The following is a 13,052-nucleotide window of genomic DNA, read 5'->3' as shown; positions in this document are numbered from 1 at the left end:
GGGAACTTTTTAGAACCCGTTTTACAAGTACAAAAACACCTTAGCACACACCTTGTGGTTGGGTACACGCATGGCTCCATGCTCGTGACGTCGAACCTATGAATCTTGCTTGTGTGATCTTGTGTGCCTTTGTGTGGTTTTGACTGTGGTGGTTGCATTCATGCATTCATGAATCCATAAAAATAGATCTTTTCTATTTGAGTTTCAAGGAACTAAGAATTTCTATTTGCAAACTAACAGATATAGAGACCATGGAACCTGGAAGGAGGTTTACTCACAAGTACAGTTTCCTAGAGCCTAAGTTGGAAGAGTTGAGAAAGTTATCCACTTTGGTTATGGATGGTGATGGTGTCGCGAAGCGTCATGGAAGAGTTTTGTATATCTTATCCACCAAAGTTGTAGAGGGACTTCTTAACACTTTGGTCCAGTTTTATGATATGGTCTACCGATGTTTCACATTTTCTTATTACCAGTTGTTACCTACATTAGAGGAGTATGCTAATTTGGTTGGAATTCCTGTTTCCAATAAAATCTCATTCACCAGTTTGGAGGAAATTCCTAAGTCTAAGGAGATTGCTAGCATTCTTCACTTGAAGAAAACCGAGGTATATTCCAATCTCATCACTAAAGGATGAAACCTTAAGGGTTTTGATGCTGAGTTTTTGATAAGGAAGGCTACTTACTTTGCTACTGCTGGTAGTATGGCTGCTTTTGAGGATATTCTAGCTCTTTTGGTCTATGGTTTGGTTTTGTTCCCTAACATTAACAATTTTGTTGATGTTAATGCTATCTGGATTTTCATGATCAAAAAACCTATTCTTACTCTTCTAGGTAATACTTATCATTCCATTCACTTGAGGACCGATAACCGCAAGGGGATTATTGTATGTTGTGCATCTTTTTTGTATAGGTGGTTTATTTCGCACCTTCTTGACACTCGTGCTTTCTGGGACAACAAAGAGTGTTTGAGGTGGTCTCAAAGGATTATTTATCTCACTAGTTATGATATTGAATGGTATTCTCATGATTACTTCTATACTAAGATTATTGATAGTTGTGGTAGGTTCTCCAATGTACCCCTTCTTGGTACACAAGGAGGAATCAACTACAACCCTATTTTAGCTAGACGTCAGATGGGGTATCCTTTGAATGACAAACCTGGTAATCTCTTGGTAGAAGGATTCTTTTCCATGATTTAGAAAGATGAGAAAGGAGATTTTTCATGCTTGGCACAACATCTGTAGGAAGGGTAGATAAGAACTTGGAAAGAAGGATTGTGTAGCTAGAGAAGTGTATGTGAAATGGATGACTGATAGGGAAATCAAGCTAAAGATGACATATCCTTCATATCCTCCATTACCTGTTACTTTTGTTGATCTTGTTACTCTTGTGGATCTTGTTGATTCTATTGTTACTCCTGTTGCTCCCATCATCCTATCATTCCTACTGAAGACTTGGAGGATCCTCAAGCTACTTATGACCAACTGAAGACAGAGAGAGATGAGTGGAAAGAAAAATTTCATCCTTCTGATGTAGAGAAGGTGGAATTACTAAGACAATTGATCAAGGAGAAGACCAAGATGAAAGAGCACTATGAGTCCAAGATTAGGAAGCTCAAGAAGATGTTGCAGACCACTATTAGGATGTCTTCCTGATTTGGCTAGGACTTAGACTTCTTTTTGTTTTAGATAGGATTATACTTCATTTGTAATCCTTTTATCCATTAATAAAATGAGTTGTTCAGTTATTTTAATTTGTGTTCCTTTTTGATGTTTTCAAATTGTCTATCATCTTAAAGTTCCTTGAAATACAAATAATAAAAATAATAAACCATTTGCATTTTTCATTTCATGCATCATGTCTCATTTTGGTATTGCTTTCAAGAGTTCTCCAAGATCTTATTAAGTGTTTTTCATACTGAACCAAGTTGTCTTACTGGTATAACACCCGAGCTAACTACAAAAAGAAGACGGAAGGACTCGAGCAAGAGAATAGAGAGCTACGTGAAGTCCTTTTGTCCTAGAGCCCATTTATGATGCTGCACCTAGTGATGGTTTGGGATTCATGACATAATTGGTGGTTTTCAAAATGAGTTCGAAGAGTTGCAGAAAGAGATGAAAGCCCTTCATGGGAATGAATTTTTTGGAAAGAATATGCATGATCTTTGACTTGTTCCCAATGTGAATGTTCCTACTAAATTTAAGTTACCAGAATTTGAGAAGTATAAGGGAAATTTATGTCCTCACGCACACCTGGTGATGTATGTGAGAAAGATGTCAACTCACACTAATGATCAACGCCTGTTGATCCATCATTTCCAAGATAGTTTGACTGGAGCTGCTTCCAAATGGTATATGGGCCTTGATAGTACCCATATTCGCACTTTCAACGACTTAGATGAGGATTTTGTTAAGCAATACAACTACAATGTTGATATGGCACCTGATCGTGATCAGCTGAGAGCTATGGCTCAGAAAGAAAAAGAACCCTTTAAGGAATATGCTCAGAGATGGCGTGAAATAGCCGCCCAAGTGATTCCTCCCATGGAAGAGAGGGAGATGACTGAGATTTTCCTGAAGACTCTTAGACCTTTTTACTATGAGAACATGATTACAAGTGCTCCTGTAGATTTCACTAAAATGATGGGTATGGGTGTTAGACTTGAAGAAGCTGTGAGAGAAGGTCGTCTGGTTCAGAATGACAATCCATCTATTAGTGCAAATAGGTATGGCTCATCTTTTCAAAAGAAGAAGAAGGAATCAGATGCTAATGTTGTCTCTTATGGAAGGAATAGTCGATCTAAAGGAAAAGCTACTTATCAACCTCAACAAGTGGCGTCAATGACTCCCATTATGAATTCAGTTTTTTTTGGCTCTTACTAATCAATAGCCCGCCAGACGAAATCCGTATCCTCGAGTTAACTTTGATCATATCCCTATAACCTACAAGGAATTGTTCCCTGCTTTGATTCGTAAGAATTTATTTCAAACAAGGCCACCACCTCCTATTCTTGAGAAGACCCCTTGGTGGTACAAAGCTGACGCTACTTGTGCTTTTCATCAGAATACCCCTAGGCATGGTTTAGAGGATTGCGTGCCTCTAAAAGTTGAAGTTCAAAAATTGGTTCATTCTGGTATGCTTTCATTTCGTGACGTTGGTCCTAGTGTGCAAAATAATCCCTTACCTCCTCATGAAGCGTCTGCTGTTGTTATACCCCAAAATTTGCCCACATATTTTTCAAGAAAACTCCAATCTGAAAATTAAGGGTCTCATATAATCATGGATTTTTATTTCAACAAATGTCCTAACATGTGAAACACTTAGTTTTTAGAATTTTTTCGTATACGGTAATTTGGCCTGCAGTTGAATTTATTCTTACGCAAACGCCAAATACTGTTTATTACTTCACACATGCTATTTATTTATTTACAGATAAATAGTACTGACACAATTGGTACAGAGTTAAATCTTTTTGCAGGCGCAGAATCAGGAAACTCAGACTGTACTGGTAACAATTAGATTATTATTATCTTTTGTTTCCCACTAATTTTTGTACTATATTCCATTATTTGCAAAAATCTTTTCAAATCTCTTTTTCAAAAATCAAATCTCTCCTTTTTCCAACACTATCATACTCTTTCTTTCAAATCTTACTTCCACTCAAATTTTCCTTTTGTACGGAATCACATCATTCCCCAACGTCTCTTTCCTTCTTTCCATTCTATAAATACCTCTCATTTTCTTCCATAAAATCTCACATCAAATTCCAATTCATCTTTCAAATTCCTATCTCATATCTATTTTCTCTTCTTCCCTAACAAGAATGGTAAAGTGGATAGAGACACTGTTTCTTACAGTCATCACCATTGCTACGGTGATCATGACTTTCTTCTGCCTGCATAGTCCTGAGGAGTGTGGACCTGCAATAGTTGCACTCCCAATCATCTACATGTTATTGTTCATAGCATGGGTCATTAATCGTCATTCTTAAAATTTACCGTATTTCTTATTTCTTAAATGTACCGTTTATTCGTCGTACCGTTCAATATAGTATGTGATATTTGTACTGTCAGTATTAAATGTTGTACTATTTGTCATAATATTGCTTAATTACTAAGATAATATTTTGTGTGTTTTCTGCCAGTCAAATATTCCTATTTCTGTGCATTAAATGATTTTCAGGGTTATTATCGGTAATTTTGCCCGCATACCGTAAATATTAGTTATTTATTATGTCTGTGTTTTTCTAACAAGTCATGTAAATAAACTTTCATTTTTTACATAAAACAAAAACAAAAAAAAACAACAAAAAAGAAAATTAACTTCGACTGTTGATTTTTCACTCTAACTGCTACGTCAATACCTGAACAGTCAGTCGACAGCCAAACTGCTGGCAGTACAATTCTCAGTGTTTTGTACCATCAATCAAATCAATCTTTCACAATTCAAAATTCCAAGATTTTTGTTCAAAGAAGTCTTCTGAATATCACATGATTAGCAGAGACTCAACACTGCACAAAAATCAGGTACGCTTAACTGTCTCCTACACAAACAGTCCCTAATCAGGGTTTTTCTTGTTTTTACAGGGGCAACAAGTTTTTGAGAGCTCAAATGGATTTCATATACATCCATATATCTCAAAGTACCATCATACAAATTTTCAAACTTCAAATCACTCAGACGCACCGTCAGCAGCTCAAACAGTCAACAGACGACCCGTTTGACCAAAAAAGTCAACAGACAGTCAAAAATGAAATTTTTTGTCAAAGTCCATATTTTTTCAAAGGATTCATCATTTGATCATTGGATGATCATAAGTCATCAAGGAAAGATCAAAAATCAACAAAACCCTAAGATTCAAAATTAGGGTTTTTGCCTGAAAAGTCAACTCAACTTTGACTGATCATAACTCTCTCATCCTTCATCCAAAAAATTCAAACCAAAGCTTGTTTTGAAGGAAATTCAATTATCTTTCAAATGCCATTGATCCCATGGTCATTGGATTCACCATTTGAAAAATATGACCAAAGACATTACAGGTCATTTTCAAAGTCAACAAAAAGACACTTTTTTCAAAAGGACACACAAGGAGCTTCAAAAATAATTTTGACATGAGACAAAAGACATTGGTTAGAGGACTCTTTGAGGTTTCCAAAAAGTGCAAGATCTTCTTCATATGACAAAAATTGAAGGATTTACACCTTGTTGAAGTTGGCTAAATTTTGGTAAAATGCATGAAATCAACATTGCTCAAAAATGTATTTTTTCCAAATGGGGCCAAGTTTTCAGCATTCAAACATCATTTCCATGTTACTATGGGCCTCCCACGACCAAGACTAAGCCCATACCTTTTTTTATCCATTTTTGCATGATTTTATCTTACTTTAAGATTAAAATTAAAAGGAAAATGCATGGATAAAGGTTAGCTTACAAATCAAGCATGACTCACCTCAAAGAATCTTCATCTTTCTGCAGAGGATTGAAGGACAAGGCAGGTGCATTGAAGGCAAGATGACTTGGTCAAGAATTCAAGCTTTTTTATATTAAAAAAATGCAAAGTTTCAACAAAGGCAACTAAGACACATCTTAGCTTCATTTCTAAGCACACATAGCTTATAAATAAGCTATCTTAGTTCAGCAAAGGAAAAGACACGAATTCAGAAGCATAGCATAGCATATAACACTTGTAATCACTTCAAAAAATTCAAAGAAAAACTCAAATTCGAATTTGTAATTTCAGTCCATTTCAATACAAACTAAGCATTCATACACCTTCCTTAAACATCACTGAAACTATCTCAATCAATTACAAGTCTTGAAGCTCACTGAATCGAGCTACACAGGTCAAAATTTGTTCAAACTAAAATCAATTCGTATCTGGTTATTCACACATGTTTAACAAGATGTAGACATACTATTGAGTTTGGTTTGAGGTGTAGATCATTTCTGGAAACTTAATTGAAGTTTGGACACGTATAAACGAAACCACCATTTTAGGGTTCTTCATCCCAAAATTAGGGTTTTCTAAATTAGGCAAAATTACAGGTTCTGAATAGTACCATTGAGTTCGCATGAACAATACGAACTCAACCATACCATCGCGCAAAATTTATACTCACGTTTGCTTGTATTCGCTATTATTACCAGGTGTAAAAGATTGGGTTTTTTACACCACCTGCAAATGAACGGTGTAAAAACCTATCTGAAGGTTGAAGATGATGCGTGGCGCCCTCTGATTCGCTGGGAGGCGCGCGCGTGTTTTTTTTTAAACTGACTTGGAATTCAGTGTTTTGCAGGTGTTCCACGTGTTGTGCTCCCTCACCATCTGGGCCTTCTGATCCATCCATCAACTCATCCAACGCCTCAGAACACGCATGTACACCATGCTCCCTCACACACAACCACACAGGATCAGTATCCTTTATTTCTATTTTTATTTTCTATTTTTATTTTAATTTCTTTGTTAAATTAATTAAAAATAGTTTTAAAAATCCAAAAAATACACAAAAAATATTTTTAGACTTCTAAAATAATATATTATTTTCTGAAATAAAAATATTTTATTTTCTTCAAAATTTCAATATTTTGCATAATTAATTAGTATATATTTATATATTTGCTTTTTAATTATTCCAACCAATCAAAAAATCATAAAAAAAATTGTTCTTTGTATTAAATATTGTTTATATATTATAAACTAATTTTGTACATATTTTGAATAATTTTATCTTTAAGTTTTAATTATTTGTATAATTATTTGCATAATTATGTTTTAATTAACTTAAATCAACTTCAAATCAATTTCAAAAAATCCAAAAAAATTAGTTTTGTTTTAAAGTTAATTGACAAATATTTTGTACACATTTTAAACTTAATTTCTAGGTTTAAATCCATTTTCATCTTTTTTCTTCATTTTAATTTAATTAATCATGCATTAATTATAATTAAAACCAATCATAAAAATTCCAAAAACATGCCTTTTATTTTTCTTGCAATTTAAAATTCCTAGATAAATGTATAGGATGTCAAATTCATGTAAATAGGCTAGTTTACATTTCCCGCACAATCGATGTAATAGCGTAGATTTACTTTCCGCACTTTACATTTCCGCACTTTAATTTCCAGCAAATATAAACTGCGTGTATGTCAAAGATAAAATTGAACCGTTAGATCGCTAACTTCAAAGATAAATATCTGAATCCAATCACAAGCACACTTGCACCTCTTCAGGTAATCCTTTTACAATCTTTCAAAATCAAAGTCAAAATTCCACTGTTTTGAGTACAAAATCGAACCTTGCTTTTATATCCAGTGAAAGGATAGATTTTTAAAGGAAATAGGATAAAGACCTTACAACTCAGGGTAGACCTCCTAGTTTGCTTGCTCAAATCAAAACAAACAAAATTCTCATACACTGTTGATTTTTCAAAACTTTCAAAAAAAAGACAATACTTTGTATACATCCAAACACGGATTATTACAAAGTTAACGTTCTTTTCAAAACATCTTTCGAAAGATAAACAAGCATTTTGTATACATCCACACACGGATCATTACAAAATTCAAATTACAAAAGTATTTGAAACCACATATGAGCAATTTCAGAGCAATTGAAAAGTGATCGAAAAACAAGTGAGCTAAGCAAACTTAAGAGCCCATGGATAACCATGGATACAAAGGGTGCTAACACCTTCCCTTTGTATAACCTACCCCCTTACCCAGAATTTCTTAAAGGTCTTTTTTCTGTTTCTTTTATAAACCTTTCCTTAATTGGATAAAATAAAAGGTCGGTGGCGACTCTGTGATATTTTCAAAAATGCGAAAGCATTAAGCGACAAAAAAGAGTCAGTTCACGTATCTCTACAGATCAGAGGTATGGCCCGGTATTAAAAAAATCGGAGGTCCACAGCTGTCAACATGGTTGAACGTAGTTTGAGACACTGTCGTGTACCTGATATTTGTGCTTTACGTAGATCTTTGAAAGAGATACATGAGATGTTTGTTAGGAAGGGAGTGATTGATTTTAGTAATGATGGTTGTCCTTTGTGTGGGGAAGATCCTATGGGGTGTGCCTCCCTCCAAGATGATGTTCAAACTTTAATAGGCTTGGAATTATTAGACGCCAAGATAGACCACACTCAGGTAGATCACAGGTTGCTTGTGGCCCAATTTTATGGAATGGTGAGTAATATTACTGTGTGTAACAACTTGAGGTTCAGTGATGAAGATTTTCCTGAGGAAGGAAGAAATCACAACTTGTCTTTACATATCTTTGTTAGTTGTAAAGAGGATTCTCTGTCGAATGTGTTGATTGATACTGGTTCATCGTTGAATGTTATGTGGAAAACTATTCTTGCTAAGTATTTTTATGGAGGCGCGCCAATGAGATATAGCAATGTGATAGTAAAAGCTTTTGATGGATCAAAGAAGTCAGTAATTGGGGAAATTGATTTGCCAATTTGTATTGGTCCATTTGTTTTTTCGGTCACTTTTTAGTTCATGGACATGTTTCCGGCATATAGTTGTTTGTTGGAGCGCCCATGGATACATGAAGCTAGGGCAGTTACTTCCACCTTGCATCAAAAGATAAAATTTGTGAAGAACGGAAAGTTGGTTGTTATGAATGGAGAGCAAGCTTTGTTGATTAGTCATCTCCCTTCATTCCGTACCTATAGAAGTTGATGAAACTGTCATCAGAACGGCGTTTCAAGCCTTGTTTGTGAATGATGAATCCAAGAAAGATGAAGCTTCCATTACATCTTTCAAAGAAGCTCAGCAAGTGGTGCGGAGAGGACCCTCAGGTGTATGGGGACAAGTGGTGAGTCTGTAACAAAACAAGAATATAGTTGGCTTGGGATTTTCTTCCTCAGACAAGTCAATGGTGAAGTCAGAATCTGCTTCTTGCCCTTATCAGGTGATATTTCGTAGCGTTGGGTTCCTACATCCAACTCCTCCAGAGGTATATGCCATTATTGAAGTTGAACCAGAGCCCGAGACGCCAAACTTTGTGACCCGTGGAAAGTTGACCAAGAATTGGATCACCGTAGATGTTCTTGAGTGTACTCATGTTTCAAAGTAATTTGTTTTATGTTTTTCAAAATCCTTTCACTCTGCCCATGGTGAAAGTGATATTGTTGGGGCTTTTACTGTCTGTTTCAAACATTAAGATCATCAATAAAATATATTTTGTTCCCGCATATATGTGATTTTTATTTTTTTGGTTTTTTTGGAAAGTGGTAACACAAAAAACCTTAAAAAATGTGTTAATAATTGTCATAATCTGCATGATTACTTATTTGCATATATCTTTTATTTTCCTAAAATAAAAATAATCACATGTGCAGATTAATCAATAAAATCGTTGAAAATAATGACCCTGCACTCTCTCCCAACATTGAATATCCTGTGTATGAGGTAGAAAAAGAAAGTGAAGAATGCATTCCTGATGAAATTTCCCGATTGCTTTGAGCACTAGGAAGACACCATTCAGCTGTACCAAGAGCCATTAGAAGTCATCAACTTGGGTTCTGAAGAAGATAAGAAGGGAGTCAAGATTGGGGCACTGCTTGGTCAAGATGTTAAGAAGAGGATGGTAGAGCTTCTGAAAGAGTATGTTGACATTTTTGCTTGGTCCTACCAAGATATGTCTGGGTTGGACACAGATATTGTGGAGCATCGTTTTTCGTTGAAGCCCGAATACCCTCATGTCAAGCAAAAGCTAAGAAGAAGTCATCCCGATATGACGGAGAAGATCAAAAGTGAAGTTCGAAAGAAAATAGATGCAAGTTTTATTGTCAAGTCTATATACCCTCAGTGGATTGCCAACATTGTGCCGGTTCCGAAGAAAGATGGAAAAGTCCGCATGTGTGTTGATTGTAGAGATTTGAATAAAGCCAGTCCAAAAGATGATTTTCCTCTGCCTCACATTGATATGTTGGTAGATAGTATGACAAAGTTTGAGGTGTTCTCCTTTATGGATGGCTTTTCAGGATACAACCAGATCAAGATGGCGCCGTAAGACATGGAAAAGACCACATTCATCACACCATGGGGAACATTCTGTTATAGAGTAATGCCTTTTGGGTTGAAGAATGCATGTGCGACGTACCTGAGGGCCATGATTACCCTTTTCCATGATATGATGCAAAAAGAAATTAAGGTATATGTGGATGACATGATTTCCAAGTCTCAATCAGAGGAAAGGCACATGGAAGATCTACTGAAGTTGTTTCAATGTTTGAGGAAGTATTGTCTCCGCTTGAATCCAAACAATTGTACTTTTGGTGTCCGTTCCGGAAAGTTGTTGGGTTTTATTGTCAGTCAGAAAGGAATCAAAATAGATCCCGATAAAGTCAAAGCTATTCAAGATATGCCAGCACCAAGAACTGAGAAACAAGTGAGAGGTTTCCTCGGGCGTTTGAATTATATCTTCAGGTTCATCTCCAATATGACTGCTACCTGTGAACCAAATTTCAATTTGTTAAGGAAAAATCAGGGATGTGAGTGGACTGAGGATTGTCAAAAAGCTTTTGAAAGTATCAAGGAATATCTGCTTGAACCTCCTATTTTGCTCCCTCCAGTTGAAGGAAGGCCTTTGATTATGTACCTCAGAGTGCTTGAGAATTTAATGGAATATGTGTTGGGTCAACATGACGAGTCTTGTCGAAAAGAGCATGCAATATACTACCTTATCAAAAAGTTTACCGAGTGCGAAACAAGATACAAGCTACTTGAGAAAACTTGTTGCGCTTTAGTGTGGGCTGCTCGCCGACTAAGACAGTATATGTTGGTTCACACCACCTTGTTGATTTTCAAAATGGATCCAATCAAGTATATATTTGAAAAGCCTGCGTTAACTCAAAGGATTTCTCGATGGCAAATGTTGTTATCCGAATATGACAATGAATATCGCGCTCAAAAAGCCGTGAAAGGTAGTGTGTTGGCAGAGTACCTTGCTCACCAACCGATTGAGGATTATCAGTCTGTCAGAATGGATTTGCCAAATGAGGATGTGATGTATTTGAGAGCTCGAGATTCTGATGTGCCATTGCTAGAAGAAGGACCGGAACCTGGATCCCGATGGGGTTTAGTTTCTTATGGAGCTTCTAATGTTCATGGTCATAGAGTTGGTGCAGTTATTATCACTCCACAAGGTTCACATATTCCTTTTACTGCAATGATATGTTTTGATTGTACAAATAATATTTTTGAATATGAAGCTTGCATCATGGGCCTCGAGGAAGTCATTAATCTCAGAATTAAGATTCTTGATGTTTTTGGAGATTCTGCACTCGTGATCAATCAGATTAAAGGAGAATGAGAAACGCGTCATCCTGGCTTGATCCCTTACAAAGATTATACTAGAAGGCTGTTGACATTCTTCAACAAAGCTGAATTCAATCACATCCCTCGAGATGAGAATCATATGGTTGATGCTTCGGCTACATTGTCTTCCATGTATAAAGTGAATTTCCATAATGATGAACCTCGAATTACAATCAGGCGTATTGATAGACATGCTCATGTGTTTGCAGTTGGGGAGGTAACAGATGAAAAGCCTTGGTATTATCATATAAAGCATTTTCTTCAGACTCAAGAGTACCCGCTTGGGGCATCAAACAAAGATAAGAAAACTCTGAGGAGATTAGCTGGCAGTTACTTCTTCAATGGTGGTGTTTTGTTTAAGAGAAATTATGACATGGTCTTGCTCAGATGTGTGGATAGACACGAAGTAGACATGTTGATGCATGAAATTCATGAAGGTTCATTTGGTACCCATGCCAATGGACATTCGATGGCTAAGAAGATGCTTAGGGAAGGTTACTATTGGGTGACAATGTAATCTAATTGCTATAAGTTTGTAAAGAAGTGTCACAAGTGTCAAGTGTATGCCGATAAGATTCATGTGCCTCCGACACTTCTCAATATTATTTCTTCTCCATGGCCTTTCTCTATGAGAGGCATCGATATGATCGGGATGATTGAACATAAAGCCTCGAATGGACATTGATTAATTCTTGTAACAATTGATTACTTCACCAAGTGGGTAGAAGCTGCTTCCTACGCTAATGTGACTAGGCAAGTTGTGGTCAAATTTATCAAGAACAACATCATTTGCAGATATGGTGGGCCAAGCAAAATCATTACCGATAATGGTTCAAATCTGAATAATCGTATGATGAGAGAACTGTGTGAAAGCTTCAAGATTGAACACCACAACAATTCGCCTTACAGGCCAGAGATGAATGGAGCAGTTGAAGCAGCAAATAAAAATATTAAGAAGATTGTTCAGAAAATGGTTTTTACGTACAAAGATTGGCATTAGATGCTCTTGTTTGCTTGCATGAGTATCGTACATTCGTTCGTACTTCAATAGGGGAAACTCCCTTTTCTTTGGTTTATGGTATAGAAACCAAGTTGAGGTTGAAATTCCATCATTAAGAGTTTTAATGGAAACCAAGTTGTCTGAGGTTGAATGGTGTCATAGCAGGTTTGATTAATTGAATGTGATAGAAGAAAAGAGAATGACGGCTTTATGCCATGGTCAGTTGTACCAGAAAAGAATGAAGAAAGCTTTTGATAAGAAGGTTCGACCTCGTGTATTCAAAGAAGGCGACCTCGTGCTCAAAAGGATCTTACCTTTCACCTCTGATTCAAGGGGCAAGTGGACTCCTAATTTTGAAGGACCATATGTTGCTTAGAAAGCCTTCTCTGGCGGTGCATTAATTCTTTGCCTAAAAATAATAAATGAACAGTTCGCTAAGTCAAAAACCCGAAAGGGCGAGTTAGGCAAAAAAGAGCATCTCGGTGGATTGAAAACCCGAAAGGGCGGTCCAGGAAAAAGTTAGAGACATAAACAAAGTAAATTACCCGGTGGACTAAAAACCTGAAAAGGAGGTCCAGGAAAAAGTTAGGGATTCATGGCAAGTAACTACATCATACAAGATTTGATCATCAGCAATCATTTGTTTATCATGAGAAGTTCAACACATTTCGACGGAAGCCTTAGCTTAGAGATTCAAAGTTGTTAGAGAGGATAGGGTCATTATATT

The 13,052-nt window shown here is 36.3% G+C and overlaps 2 protein-coding genes across 2 annotated transcripts; both read left to right on the top strand.

Annotated features, from left to right (window-relative positions):
- Positions 1-251: 251 nt before the first annotated feature.
- LOC131631654 (uncharacterized) lies at positions 252-1,199 on the top strand. The gene is made up of 2 exons (XM_058902425.1): positions 252-605; positions 675-1,199. Exons 1-2 carry the CDS (start codon positions 252-254, stop codon positions 1,197-1,199), a joined length of 879 nt encoding a protein of 292 aa, XP_058758408.1.
- Positions 1,200-10,816: 9,617 nt separating this feature from the next.
- LOC131631653 (uncharacterized) lies at positions 10,817-12,325 on the top strand. Its single transcript, XM_058902423.1, has 3 exons — positions 10,817-11,153; positions 11,391-11,542; positions 12,044-12,325. The coding sequence occupies exons 1-3, from the start codon at positions 10,817-10,819 to the stop codon at positions 12,323-12,325; spliced, it is 771 nt and encodes a 256-aa protein (XP_058758406.1).
- Positions 12,326-13,052: the final 727 nt, after the last annotated feature.

This window comes from Vicia villosa, unplaced genomic scaffold (assembly GCF_029867415.1).
Source record: "Vicia villosa cultivar HV-30 ecotype Madison, WI unplaced genomic scaffold, Vvil1.0 ctg.000854F_1_1, whole genome shotgun sequence".
Taxonomy (NCBI): domain Eukaryota; kingdom Viridiplantae; phylum Streptophyta; class Magnoliopsida; order Fabales; family Fabaceae; genus Vicia; species Vicia villosa.
Note: the sequence above shows the minus strand (reverse complement) of the source record. Positions and strands in the feature narration are given on the sequence as shown.

Coding starts and splice junctions, on each gene's coding strand:
- LOC131631653 (XM_058902423.1), top strand. CDS start 10,817: ATGGATCCAATCAAGTATATATTTGAAAAGCCTGCGTTAACTCAAAGG. Junction 11,154..11,390: donor AGTTATTATCACTCCACAAG/GTTCACATATTC, acceptor TCTTCAACAAAG/CTGAATTCAATCACATCCCT. Junction 11,543..12,043: donor ATGTGTTTGCAGTTGGGGAG/GTAACAGATGAA, acceptor TACTTCACCAAG/TGGGTAGAAGCTGCTTCCTA.
- LOC131631654 (XM_058902425.1), top strand. CDS start 252: ATGGAACCTGGAAGGAGGTTTACTCACAAGTACAGTTTCCTAGAGCCT. Junction 606..674: donor TTCACTTGAAGAAAACCGAG/GTATATTCCAAT, acceptor TTGATAAGGAAG/GCTACTTACTTTGCTACTGC.